The sequence below is a fragment of the Liolophura sinensis genome, chromosome 6 (assembly GCF_032854445.1).
Source record: "Liolophura sinensis isolate JHLJ2023 chromosome 6, CUHK_Ljap_v2, whole genome shotgun sequence".
In the NCBI taxonomy this organism is placed as follows: Eukaryota; Metazoa; Mollusca; class Polyplacophora; order Chitonida; family Chitonidae; genus Liolophura; species Liolophura sinensis.
In genome coordinates, this window is record NC_088300.1 from 33312929 (window position 1) to 33327864 (window position 14936).

General features: G+C 38.4%; 1 protein-coding gene across 2 annotated transcripts; it reads left to right on the forward strand.

Moving 5' to 3' along the window:
• The first annotated feature begins 763 nt into the window (after positions 1-763).
• LOC135469389 (antiviral innate immune response receptor RIG-I-like) lies at positions 764-12815 on the forward strand. Of its 2 annotated transcripts, none has more exons than XM_064748025.1 (11): positions 764-891; positions 1671-1781; positions 2227-2386; positions 3934-4094; positions 4938-5309; positions 7128-7290; positions 7753-7991; positions 8841-8976; positions 9588-9824; positions 10674-10841; positions 11826-12815. In XM_064748025.1, exons 2-11 carry the CDS (start codon positions 1761-1763, stop codon positions 12482-12484), a joined length of 2316 nt encoding a protein of 771 aa, XP_064604095.1. In that variant the 5' UTR covers positions 764-891; positions 1671-1760; the 3' UTR covers positions 12485-12815. The 2 variants fall into 2 exon arrangements, with proteins under 2 accessions (XP_064604095.1, XP_064604094.1); XM_064748024.1 differs by having other exon boundaries at positions 770-891; positions 2216-2386.
• Positions 12816-14936: the final 2121 nt, after the last annotated feature.

The window sequence follows — 14936 nt, forward strand, 5'->3', positions numbered from 1 at the left end:
ATCTTTCCTTGTTCAACTTACGCTATTAAGTGTGAGTAATAAATTTGATGAATTTGCTTGTGTTAATATATTTTCACCTTTTCATAGAGCAAAACGCCCAGGAAATTCGGTCAGTGCAGGACAAACGTGGATTATTGTCGGCCGCGAAAATGATGTTTGATACAATGGAGCGATGTGATAGGACAGGAATCTGGATCACATTCTGTGAACTTATACGAAATGACAGTATGTACAGTTTATATACTACCGGTTTTGTAAATATATTCAGCATTGTGTGGTTCTAATATACCTATATGCTTTCTAGGAGGGAAGCAGGCTCCAAGCATGATGTGGCTACAGATATGTTGCGGGTTTGTATAGTATGAAAGTACAGAAATATATGCCCTATTGTTTTTGTTGTGTTGTGGGGGGTGGGGGGGGGGGGCTGCTATTTTCCTTTTTATTTCTAGAGCAGTTATTAAACCGTTCAAACAAAACGTCTCTTTTATGCGTGCAGGATATCTTCATATTTTTATGTTCATATGAATAATAAAAGTGTTATACTTGACCTCGAATTATTTTCAGATTACGAGAGAATAATCGACATTTTAGACGGGAATTCCTCATCCACAGATGACGAGCACATGAGCCGGATTGATCAAATCGGTCCAGATGTTATAGGCAAGATTTCCCCAGTTATAGTCCTGGATCATCTGGGAAAATGGGAATGCTTGACCAAAGAAGATCATGAAAATATAACAGTTATAACAAAAAATCAAAGTCAAATTGCTGGATCTAGACTGCTGATGAAGAAACTAAGTTTGTCAAAGAAAAGAAACTGGTACAAACGTTTTCTACGGGCCTTGACTGATAGCAATCAGAAGACGGTGGCAGAGCAACTTGACACCAAAAGTAAGAACAAAATAACAAAAACACGTCCCTCTAATATATCAGAAAAATTACTAAGAAAAAATCTTTATTGAAGGATATATGAAAATTGATTTGCAATAAACTGTTTCACGTCTGTAAATTTCATGATGCATGGTAGTTACGCATCAAATCTAGAAACTGTTTTCGTTTCTCTAACCTTTCAGTGCCACAATTACCATATTTAAAATCTTTGGTATAAGCCGACCCAGTGTTGACCCCAGGTCTCACGACATGGCGACGGATGCTCTGAACATTAGACCACCGAAGTTGTCTTGGTTGTGTATGGAGTAGCAATTTACCTATATATGCTCCTAAAAAACATGCATTTTCGGTCACATTGACCTTTGTAGATTCGTTCTCGTTATTAAATAATGACCTCGGGGTCTCTGTGGCTCAGTCGGTTAGTGCGCTAGCATATCGTAATGACCCAGGAACCTCTCACCAATGCGGTTGCTGTGAGTTCAAGTCCAGCTCATGCTGGCTTCCTCTCTGGGTGTAAGTGGGAAGGTTTGCCAGCGACCTGCGGATGGTCGTAGGTTTCCCCTGGGCTTTGCCCGGTTTCCTCCCACCATAATGCTGGCCGTCGTCGTATAAGTGAAATATTCTTGAGTACGGCGTAAAACATCAATCAAATAAATAAATAAATAAATAATGACCCCTGAAATCTTCATTCTAAATGTGTCAGTCCCGCTGTAAGATATACAAATTGAAGAACACACTATCCAACTTTCATTATAGATGCCTTGTTAATGTCTTTTTAGGCTTCAACTTTGTGCCTGAAGCAGCCACTAGTAGCATTGATAGCAATGCTGGAGAGGCTGACTCAACTGAAGTGAAGTACTTTGAAGAAGATGGGGAACGGGAATTCACTTGTGAGATTTATATATATATATATCTATATATATTAAATCAATGTGCCCTCAAAGGTGTTTTGTTGTGTTTCAAAAGGCGAATTCAAGGCTAAAATCGGATCTTTCCTAAGCCTTGCTCACGGCTACATGGGAGAATTTTTTTGCAAAAAACCGATGAGTGCAAATGCAATTGATTTTTGGCTCAAATTGTACAATTGCTCAAATAATTAGCTTTATCAAAATACCAGCCTTCTCTTTGCAGGTGTTGCCTTTCTTTCGGTAATAAAGTTTCAAAATTTATAAAGGTTTTACTCTATATGCTGCTGTATGTCTTTAATTATAATCTTGGTTTCTGGGGTTTTGGATTCCTATTTACCCCACATACATGAGTCTGTAGATGTCCCAACTCTATAACATATGACTGGGGTGGAAACAATGTTTCATATTACTTATAGGTCGTTTTAAGGACATTGGTCATGGAAGGTCAAATTTGGCTGCACCCAGTACATTCTCCAAAGATGTCATGCATGGGAGTTTAATGACAAGCTTCGACCTCAAGGCAGGAATTAAAGCACCTGTGGATCAAGGAGAAACCGTGTGTGATGGGCCAAGCAACAGATTTAAAGGTTTGCAAACAAAAACTAACATGCAGAAATATGTCGAATGCACATGGGTTGTACGCTTGATACAAGAAGGCTAAACTTTTTAGCCTTGCTGAATGCAAATCTAATTACCAGCTTAAACAACAGTGGTAATAATAAAACAGTTCTGGCCTGCCATTGTTGTAGCGTCCAAATGATAGGAACACTTGACAGCCGTCCTTTTCCAGTCCACTGACCGTTCCATTCTGCAGTGTGCAGTTTTGTTGAGAACTTGAAAGAGAAAAATCATTCTCTCAAAATATACGCAGTTCCAGACAAAAGGATTTTTCGTCACAACACTCATTAGTGAAACTGGGATGAAAGTCCACAATCACACCATTAACCAAATGCTGAGTCTTTTCCTTTCCAAATTTTTAAAAATACGTTGGAAAACAAACATGTGACTCAAAACAGTGGATATATTTGGCGAGCATGGTCTAATGCTGTCTCTTTTATTACCTCCAGGGCATGTGCTTGTATTCCACCAGAAATATAGAAATTATCTTTTAGGTCTGTCCATCTGTAATCATCTCAAGGCATCTTTTTCAAAAAGGGACAGAGAATTTGAAATTCAGAATTTTGCATATACATTCACCACCAACGAGCAACTTTTCCTTTCAAATTAATTCTAGCTTAAGCTATGCTGTCTATTGTCCATTTCCTTGGAGCAATATGGAAAGTCGCTCCACCATGATGCAGTAATGAGAAGACATTTGCATGCAGAGAAACAATGCAAACGTTATTGGGTTTATGTACAGCTACAATACAACAAGCTGGTGAAAAATTGAAGTGATATGACTCCTACCTTTTGCTCAAAGGGATGGCAAAAATTTAGGTCGAAAAAGCAGATATAGCCATTTTAAGGTACATGTATGTTCCTGGGGGAATTCCCATCATGATCAAAATACGATTACGTGATCCAAAATTCATTGTGCGTGTTTGACATCAAGTTAGAACGTGGTAAAGTAAAAAAATGTAATATTTGCTAAGGTCCATGTGGACCTGAGTGTTAAACTCTTGTTCCACTTGGTGCAGATATACATTATATCATGGACGGCTTACAATATGAGACCAAGAATTCGATTCCTGCCGTTCGTTACTGATTTGGTCGGTCCGGTTCTATGTGCCTCATGTTAGGCTCCTTAAACTTTTTGATTGCAGCTATCATGTAATTTTAGAACTGTGTATACAGTTAGGAGGTCCACTTGACTAATAGGCACACTGATGTTTTTAGCTAACATCATGGATGTGCCAGTGATATCTTTCCTAAGGCAATGATGTCCATAATCTCTGATTAATGTATCGCCTGCTACATGTATTTGGAGACAGGACGTCCGACGATATCAGTGGAATTGGCATTTTACAAAGTCGGGTGAAATGTCCGTCGTACTCGGCATCGTCTGCCACCTTATATCTGAAGGTACTTCCGGTATAATCCTCCGTCTAGATTGTCCGTGTTTGGACGCTTGAATTTGTATAGGTCTGTAGTTTGTAGCATATACATATTTTTACGTTTCATTTATTCGTTACAGATTTGGCACAGTTAGAGGAGGATGGTTTTAAACAGCGAAAACCAATTAAGCTAAGGGGATACCAAGAAGAGCTGGCAGAGGCTGGACTGGAAGGGAAAAACTGCATGATAGTTGCTCCTACCGGAAGTGGGAAGACACATGTGGCCCTGAAAATCATAGAGGTTCTGTACAGTTTTAAATAGAAATCCTACTCCATAGTATCGAACTACGTCAATGAAATGATTTTAGAATCATGTCCATATTTGTAAATTAAAACAACTAACAGGGTGGTCATTAGAACTGTTTATATCTAGAAGGTTACTTTTACTCCAAGTCTGGCGACACTGCCTTCCGCCAGTGAACACAAATCTGAGCAGGTTGCCGATGAGCGGTCAGAGAGAGAGAGCTGTAATATTGAGAGTCTCTTCACCTCCCTTTTATATCCTCGGAATTAGTAATTCAATTATCTGTACCATTTTTTCACTCCCAAAAATCAACTGACAGACGTTTTTAATGGCTGGTGACATTTATTTGGCACTTGTTCTGAGTGTGACGTTTGTTTCTGAAGCACAATAACAACAACGACTCAGTTGTTGAGTCAGGCCCGTTGTATTTCTGTACAGCCAATTGTGTATAGGTAATATCTCAGTAGGTAATGTGAATAGGTCACAGTAGTAGGCCTACCCAACCATCTAGGAGAATTTTACTACGGTCCAGTATTTTCAAACATTTCTGATACCTTGCTGACTTGATACCCTGTAGGAGGATTTGTCCATTTAAGTATTAACCTAATCCACAGGGGAAAACTGTACCCCTGTTGTCATGCAAAGGGAAAAATTCCTGAAGCGATGTACTGTAAAAGAAAAATATGTAAGACAAGAAAAAACATTTTTTTGCATACTCTCTACCGCAGGGATACTGCGACCGAAGTAGTTTGTTGGTGGTTTGACGATCTCGATACGGTGCAGCTTTCCCAGTTTAATATAACCGTTCTTGCATAACGTTTAGCAGTTTTGGTATTACAGGAACATTTGTCAGCCTCTCATGAAAATCGTAAGGTCGCTATTCTGGTCAAAGACGTGGTGTTGGCTGAACAGCACACTGAGAGTTGCAAGGCTCACCTGCCGCGTGAGTTGAGAACTAAACTGATAACGGGCGGGAACGACGAGCAGATCAGTCTGAGCAGATTACTACAAGATTTCGACGTGTTCGTCATGACCGTTCAGATTCTCGCCGATGCTTTGGCGTTTGATGAATTTTACATCTTGTCCGAGTTTACGATGATAGTGTTTGATGAATGCCACCACACGCTGAGGAAACACCCCTACAATGTAGTCATGTCATCGTACTTGGATGAAAAATTAAGAGAGGGTGGACCAAGACGACCTCTCCCGCAGGTACATGAATAAGTATATAAGGTTTAAGCCTTTTTCCTCGCACATGGCAGTTCCACGTGGGGCGCTCGAGCATACATCAGATGTATGGGGAATTACTTATTGGATATCCTACGCGATTTCAGTCAGAAAAATGTACATAAGTTCTTCCGCTTTGAATTTTGAATTAGTTGTATTCTTTAAAACCTTTTCAACCTTTTTTTTATGGCCATAGGCATAGGTGTCTATATCTTATTGAGACCACACGAAACATTTACCATCAGTGAACCGCTATGTTATTCCCCACCCCCCCAACTTTCGATATGTACGCGAGCGTTTCCATGCGGAACACCACACTTGAAGTGAAGAACCCGCTGAAGACCTATAGACGCGTCTGACTTTGGTACACATTATGGGCGTTTCCTAAATGGTCTTAATGGTCGAGTCATTATTATGTTGTAAGATCTAAATATATGCACCGAAACACCCAAGAAGAGGAGACACGTTTTCATCTTTATTGCGATGCGTTGAAAAGGGTTCATACTTTGTCTTCTGTTGAAGATAATGTCAAAATGATGAGAAAGGGTGCATTGGATAGGATTTTTCTGATAGTTTTCATATTTTGGTTACATACATATTTGAATACATTCAACCCGTAAGAAACTATTTCTTGAAATATATTTTTATTCCCTGTTTTCAATGCCATGCCAATTTTTGCCCGCCAGGTCAAACTTGTTTAAAGAATTAGAAGGACATTTTTTTCCCTTGGACATTTCCTTGTTTACCCTCGCTCAGTCCCTATACGTTTATTGTGTTATTTGCATCCGGTAATACATTTATGCGCTTTCTAACAATATGGAAACAATATGTGTATATGGCCCAGAAGACTAGTGGTAGCGATTCCATTGTTTTCATGCACATAATATTGGTGGCCTATCGCGTCATTCTTTACTCGATCACCCACAGATGAACATAGATCCATTCTCCTTTAAAACAGCTTCGTGGCCAAGTTACCAGAAAGCCCAATGAAATGGTAAGAAATGCCTTGGAGACGGGAAATGTCCATACACAATATATTCTTGGACCGTTTAAGTATTGTGATCCAATTGAAAGCTGACTGACTCCACGTGAGTGCCGGACAACGAAATGAATTATCAAAAATGTCAGCATTGAAATGTTGAACTGAAACGTACGTGTTTCAGATGGCTGGTGAGGCAAATATGGCGAATTTGAAACAAGATAGGCTTGTATGTTCGCCGACAGGCTGTGGAAAGTCACTGTGCTTTTGTGTTGTCGATCGACTAGGAGTCAAAACAACAACAACAGGCGATCAACCAGTTCGTTCAAAATGATAGAAGACTATTATATTGTTGTTATAATATTCCCACAAGTCAACAAGTGGATAAACGTACTGCCAGTGGGTTTCGGGCGGTAAGTGTGATTTTAGTGAGGGACATAATTGCCGCAGGCTGGGTAAACATTTTTTGTATGACAGCTGATGTGTAGCAGCGTTTCATTGGTTGACGCAACTTTTAAAACATTAATTTCACGGGGAATTCCCCAAGTTAACCTATACCGGAGAATGGATCTTTATTTATCAGTGGGTAATGGAATAAAGACCTAATAGAGTAGGTAACTTACAGTTGATAAGGAATGCATTGTTTTTCATACTTTGCTACAGGCCAATATTTCGTAAATAATCACATGGTGGCGTGTGAGAAGTAGTTAATACAAGTAGTTACTTTGGTAAATGACAAGTGTTTCTTACTTCTCTCTCTTGAACACATGTCAACTTGTTGGGCTGCGGTGAGTTCCTCACCTCTGCAGTTTATGTATTTATAGATAATCGGACTAACAGCTTCCACTGGAGTAGGAAAGGCGAAAGACATTCTTCAGGCTAAAGAACACATCAAAAAACTTTGTGCCAATCTGGATGTAGAGAAAATATGTACGGTGAAAAGGGGGCTAAGAGAATTATCGAAAGTTGTTAATATCCCAGATGTGGGTAAGTAATTACGTTTTTATTATTTTTTATTGATATTATTATTGACGTGATGCTTGTAGAGATATTCTTACAGTAAAGGGCCAGAAAAAATCGTGCGAAGTCATCGTCTTCCTAATAGTAAGAAAACAGCCCACAAAACATTGCATTGATATATTTAAATGAAGTAAATTCAGTTAAAAAAGTTTTTAAAGGAAGGGAGGGCTGTTATGGTGATGAGTTTTTTGTTTTTTCCTTTAAAGCCATTGGCATAAATTATGAGTTCATATTTCTGTGCAAATTACAGCCCAGATATTATTTTTAATGTCGACATCAAGTTGGTGTTCCATGAACATCAAAGCTTTAGAAATCTAAGCTGATCGTTTTATACTTGACACATGCCACACTCATTATAACTTCCTCTCCTCAACATCGTTCATTTATTTGTTTGCTTATTGTTACCGTTTTCCTTGTATTTACATCCAGAGATTCATTTGGTTGGTGGACGCCTAGAAGATCATTTTGCCGCGTTTGTCCAAAAATGGATGATTGACATTGAGTCGAAGATTAAGAATCATTGTCGTTACTGGACTAAGATCGAGGACCCTCCACCAGGGAGGAGAGACTGTCTTGAATATAAACAGTGGATTAGTAGAATTATTGAGACAGTAGTACGAAGGCCTGATTCACAGCTCTATTGTATGTCATGCATACGGTTTGCAGAGGTAATTGATCTTGCCAAAAGGCCTCCCTTTTTATGTATGCTATGTATGCCAGGGGTTTTATGTCGTACATTTTTCAGTCTTACGACGACGAGGAATCATTAGGTGTGTGTATATACTGTGTCTTCTTTGAAAGGGCGAGTCCATTCCGCCAATGTTATGCCGTCACTGAAGTATCCTACCGAAGACACTTAACATGACATTATACACATTACACTGACACCGGGCCAACCAGTCTTGTTTCCATACTCTAACCTCTCTGCGCTGAGCACAATGCCAGGCAGCAGCAAGTACTATTTTTAAAGTCTTTGGTATGACCTGACTCGAGTTTGATGCCAGGTCTCCCGAATTCGAAGCGGACTTTTAAACCATTAGGCTACCGAATCGGTATCTACCTTTTTATTCAGTAGAGTATTGACATATAAAATACACCATTGTGTTCTGTAATGTTAAGGTAATGTTTATATAGTTCGAAAGAGTGTAACGTATTTTGAGACAGACGGGAATGTGTGTCTGTTGTGTTTCTTTTTATTTTGCACTTTATAGATATGTTGAAAGTTCTATGTTTATCGGTTTCGTTTTTATCTCCCTCTGTATTTAATATGGGGAGATATAATGATCGGCATGGCTGCCTGTCCACCTGTCAGCCTTTTAGTCAATACATCTAGGTGTGTCGGAAATCCTTCCCAGCGAAGGCATTTTCTCCTACAGTATTTATCTGATTTACCATCTTGTTGGCTCTTGTTTTTCATTTAAACTAACCTGAATCTAACTTTCTTAAATATGAAGCTATGCTTGAGTCTGTTCAGTACATCACATTTTAGTAAAGCTTTTTGTTTTTGGTGTATACAGATTTGCAACGATGCCCTTATCATTAATCAAAATGTCCGCACACGGGATGCGTTGAACTACATGTCCAACCAGATACACGAAATGGATGTTTCCAGATTCACTGATATCGAAAAAGAACTGTTTGCGATTTTTCAAGGTACGTTTATGGATGATATTTAATATATAGATGAAAAGAGCGGCGTTTGTTGTTTAGGCCGGCGTAATTTGCTATTTGATTTATTTATTTCATGTTGGTTTTACGGCATATTCGTGAATATTTCAACTTTATGATTGAGATAATGTTTATGGGTATAGCATAGTTAAGGTCAAAGCGTTGCAACTGGCCAGTTTCCAGACAGAACTGGATTTGAACCTGATATTTCAGTGGTGAAGTGTCCTCGGGCCAATGTCATTAAAACCTGTGTCTAAAATATTCCATATCCATACATGTCTGAGTATGAATAGTTTTTGTAAAACCGGCTAGGGAGCCTCCATGGCTGAAGGGGTTAGTACGCCAGCGCGGCGCAATAGCAAATGCGGTGGCTGCGACTTCAAGTCCAGTTTATGCTGGCTTCCCTCTTCGGCCGTACGTGAGAAGGTTTGTCAGCAGTCTGTGGACGGCCGTGGTTTTGTCCCACCTTAATGCTGTTTGCTGCCGTATACGGTGTAAAATCCATCTTAAATAAATAAATAAATAAAACTACTAATGATCGATAATTAACTGTTGCGTTTATTTTTGTTGAGGTCTCTCTTTTATATAATCCACAGAGAACCTTGACTATCTGAATGAAGTTTGCGGAAGACCAGCCAGTGCAAATCCGAAGTTAGAAAAAATGAAAAAGTTGATTCTCTGGGTTTTTAATGAAGATCCTGACTCTCGTGTCATAATCTTTGCAAAGTTTCGAAAACTTGCTCAAGCCTTAGTGGGTTGGATGACGGAAACGGACAGCCTAAGTAGTTTGAACGCTCAGAAATTGGTTGGCCAAGGTGCTGAAGAAGATGGAGGTAAATTGATTTGCACCTTTGATTGCACCTTTGATTGCACCTTTGATTAAGGTGATTTCTTTCTTACACTATATGTTGGGAGGTAATTTGACTGAAGTCAGATTAAGTATAATTGTTCTTTACACTATCTAACATGGCCACAACTGTAAAGTGCTTCCAGAACCTTTAAACCAATTAGAATTATCGTTTAAGTGTAAAAAATAATGCTTGAAAGAGTCGACCTCACTTGCAAACATTTGCAAGCATTAAATCCATTGGATGGACGAAAGTATATGTGACTCTTCAGATCTTTTAGAACAAATCAGAATAGACAGTGGCTATTGGGGTTGTCTTTAGTGAAAAAATGGAGAATTGAAATGCCCCACTTGGAAAACTTTTTCTAAATTCCTACTGTCTAAAGAAAGTTAGTGTGTGGGAGAAAATAAATGCACTGTGTCTTAGGGTCCTAGCGGAAGCACTTCTCGATTGGGTTGGGTACTGTTACAGCACTCGCTGAGTGGATTCACGCCTCTCACCCCCATACACTTTCCTTCCCGGAAGCTTCCTCATCCAAGATAAACAAGATTGGCCTCTTTTAGAAGCGTAAATCTCCAAGTTATTAATGTCATAATCGTACTTGTTTTGTGAATTTTTAATTCTGGTAATGAATTGAACTTATTTCAGGGCATTTTAATTCTAAAAACTTATAAAGTTTTTGGGGCGTCTTCAGTATATGTACATATATTCTCAATTTTAGGAATTTGTAGAAACTACATACACTGTTTTCAAGCTATAATTTGCAAAAAAAAGAGACCTGCACCGATTTATTGATTAGATTACTGTGGTTGTCAAATGGGTTTTCATTAAAAGGAATGAGCCAGGCAAAGCAAGGAGATGTACGGAAGGGTTTCAGAGAAGGATCCCATAAGGTGATAGTGGCTACATCTGTAGCAGAGGAAGGGTTGGACATTCAGAAGTGCAATATGGTGATTCTGTATGACTACGACACGAATGAGATCTCCAAGGTTCAAACCAGGGGTACAGTTCTATTGCTTTTCTGGAATAATTATGTCGGTTTTGTGCCTTATTGATTTAAGGCATGTCAGTGTAATCTGCCACATTCCCTGGTGTTTGTAAATTATTAGAGCATATTCACAAAATCATATCTTCATTAATGACGTCTTATAAATTGCTATTTACATCGCTGCCTAATTATGCCACTGAAGCATTTTCGTAAAAGATTAGAGAAAAACTATGAGCTAAATTATTAGAAGGCCAGATTTCACAGTTTACTTATAACCATCCGCCATCTATCACACTGTTGCTCTAGTTTCACTTTCCATGCTATAATATGTTGCTCTCTAAAGCTGTTTCAAATAACGGATAAAATCTGGAGTGTTATCATAATCGTCTACTGCTAACATTAAAGCTTGGGTTTCCAACAATGCAGTCTAAGGAAACTATCCCATCGAATATTTTATTTTAACATGAATTTATGACGTTGAGAAAATCTTTGACCTGTGACTTAAGCAAATTAAAATCACATTAAAGAACTGGCGACAGCTGTATTTGATGCTGTTACACCAGTGGAATGGCCATTAGACCAAACATCCACCGTGGGCCCAATTGGTTCTTGCTGCCAAAGTAAAGAATATTTCAGTTACTTGCACATGTTGGCGCAGATACCAGTTTATGGATACAAAAAATCAATTTAGTGGAGCACATGATGAAACTTCCAATAGCCAAAATCTTCATCAGATTACTGTTGTCAGTTCGTTGGTGTTGGACTTTTATGCGTTTACTGGATTAATGTTTAAAGCCGTATTGAAGAATTTCGGGTTGGTTAATTATTCAAATGGTTAATAGGAGCTCAAAGACTCAATGAACAAAGCAAAACATGACTTCCATTTTTCACGACAACATTATTTGTCATTACATTATATAAATAATTAGATGAAAGAGTAAGATTACACATAAGCCATTTTGAGTAAGTTCATTTATATAGGGATTCATGGTTGTCAGGTCGAGCTCGGGCTGAAGACAGCAGATACGTGTTATTGGTGTCTGAGGGTAAAGGAGTTGCTGAAAAAGACGAGCTGAATACTATGCGAGAAGTACTTATGGAGAATGCTGTATGGGATCTACAAGAAGAAATTGAAGAAAACCCACGAGGCTTTGTTGATGTCACAAGGGGCATTCAAATCAATTGTAAAAAAGAGCGAGATCTTAAACGCTTGATGGAACAGAATCGACAATTTATAAAAGGGACTTTCCAGCTAAGATGTAAAAAATGCAACACTTTGGCCTGTTATAACTACGACATACGCCAGTTTGAATCAACGCATCGAGCAGTTATTTCAGAAGATTTCTGTGACCGTGCAGACATATCGCTTCACCCAAAACCCACGAAGTTCACAATTGCTAAAAAGGGAAAAGTTTGGTGTGCAAAGTGTGGTTATGATTGGGGAATAGTTGCTTGCTATCGGTCGAAAAATTTATTTGTGATAAAGATTGTTGCCTTTGTTGTTGTGGACTACGAAGGTAGAAGGAGTACGTTCAAGAAATGGACAGCTGTCCGTTTTGAAATAGACAATTTCCAGCAAGGAGATAGAGACTCTTGCGATAGAGTTAGTGAGCGGATTGCCACTCGGCTGGCAGACTGTGAATTGAAAGGCGAATGAAATAAATCCCGTCTGTAAACTCTTGGAGATGGAATACCTAAACATTTTCTGATTTTTTCTAAAGATCAAGAACCATTTAAAAACAAAAAGACTACATATGGTAAAGGCATGTCTCAGTTGGAATAACTGAATGATCTGTTACTTAAAAAAGGTATTGAAAATTTTCTGAAAATTTAAAAACCACATGTTCATATTAGTTATAATATGGGTTTGAAACCTCATACACCTCTTTCCAAGGTGTCACCATGGTTAGCTTGCATGATCACTTATACTGTCGTTCTAGGCTTCACTTCACTTGTGTTCATACCGTTGTTACAGTCCCCCCCTCCCCCCCACCACAACAAAGAGCTACTAGATACAGCTATGGAATCAATACCCTATTAGATCTTCCAATTTTAATTATATGAATTTAATTCTGTGTACTTTAGAATGTAAATATGGTCAAGATTTTTATGGCTACTTTCTCACAGGCACCACATTTTGGGGACTGAATTACAGCACTAAAATTGTCGCTTATATGGAAAATTCATAGGGGTCTTAGGCCGTGTGCATGATGACGTAATGAAGTTGGACAAATGGCGACCCTTTGTTGAGGCTTAGAGCACTTCAGTTTTTAAATATGGCATACTAGAAATGCGTGCATTGTGAACTGTGTGATGCAGTTCTACCAATTATGTAATCAGTAATAGTGTTTGTATTATTTTTAGTTTATTGGCTTTTTTACCAATTAAGTGATTCGCGAAAATACAGACAAACTGAGAGGCTTGAATTTTAATTGCCAGGTGCAGCTTAACTTCAAATTCTGATTTATTAGCAATTTGTGTTTTATTTTTTGATAGTTTATGTTTTGTCTTTCACTTTACCCCTCAAACGAATATTACTTATCAAAAGTATAATGCTGCCTTGTGTGGACTGGCTGATATGCTGTTCAAACGAGATTTTGCCGTTCTGACAGAGCACCATTTTTCTTATTTGCAGCATGAAAAAATAATAATGCAGCTTAAATAATTTCCTGTAGACTGCCAGCTCTCTAATTATTAATCAGCCTTTAAATGATAACTTATAATGGTGACTATCATTTTTGTGTGTTTATTTATCACGGAGAATGTATGTATTCTATTAATGCTAAAACTGATATAAGGCTCACGTTTTAGTCCGTAGTTATAATTACCTGTTTGAATATAATAAAATTGAAAACTACTATATACTCCAATTTTTATATAGGAAATGCACGACTCAGAATAGCTTATGTGTTTTTAATTTAGGCTTGTTTTGTGTGTAAGGTATTTACTTAATGTGTTTGCCGAGGCGTTGGTCTGTGTTACTGTATACTGTCGTGTATACATAAAATAAGAAATAATCCGATTGTTTTCCGGTATCCGTGATACGCATGTTCTTGATACCGATAAATTTTCAATTACAATACTAAAAAGGAAAAATAAATTTGAGGTCTACAACAAAACTGCCGTAGTGACCTTGTATTGTTCTTTTACTTAAGATTTTTCCAATATTTAACTATTTTCACAGAAGGCAACTATGTAGTGACGTTTACACAGCTTGAAATCGCAGCTTAAAAAGTAGAGAATGATGACACATTCTTGGGATAAGTGCGTAACATCTGATACTGCTGTGTTATTACCTAGCTTGAAACGGCAATGTAACAGCTGATACTGCTGTGTTATTACCTAGCTTGAAACGGCAGTGTAACAGCTGATACTGATCTTTTGTTACCTGACATGGGACGGCAATGTAACAGCTGATACTGATGGTTTGTTACCTGGTTTGGGACGGCAGTGTAAAAGATGATAATGATGTGTTATTACTTATCTTGAGATCGCAGTGTAACAGATGATACTGATGTTTTAATACATAGCTGGGAATGACAGCGTAACAGCCTGCTGTGTTGTTACCTAGCATGAAATCGCAGCGTAACACATGATACTGACGTTTCAATGTATAGCTTGGGATCGCAGCGTAACACATGGTACTGATGTTTTCATATGTTTATAGGTTATTGGATTGTATGTTCCTGTATGGACGAGTCCTGGGCGCCCAGGAAAGGGACGAGCTCCATATAGGACCATACAATCCAATAACCTATTTATTATACACCCACTTGTCAAAAACGCAAGTAAATAAACTCGAACGTTAAACAAATTGGGTAAAACCGTGCTAATTATTTCATATCGCGTAAAAATAGCGGATAGCCGGTTGCGGATGAATATGGAATACTGAATGGAGCACTTTCATTGGCTGACGGGAAACTGGGTCAGGCGCACGTGGCCGAAGCGGTATTTTACAAACAGAAGTGTAAAGAAAAGGAATGCAGATGTTTCAGTGAAAATTAAAAGTGCAGCTATTGAAAACTGCGCCACCGAACAGAGGACGAAAGAGAAGTAGAGTTTGCTGACAAAGTTAGCAAATTATCCTTGGGATTCTCTGCGGAAGTTGA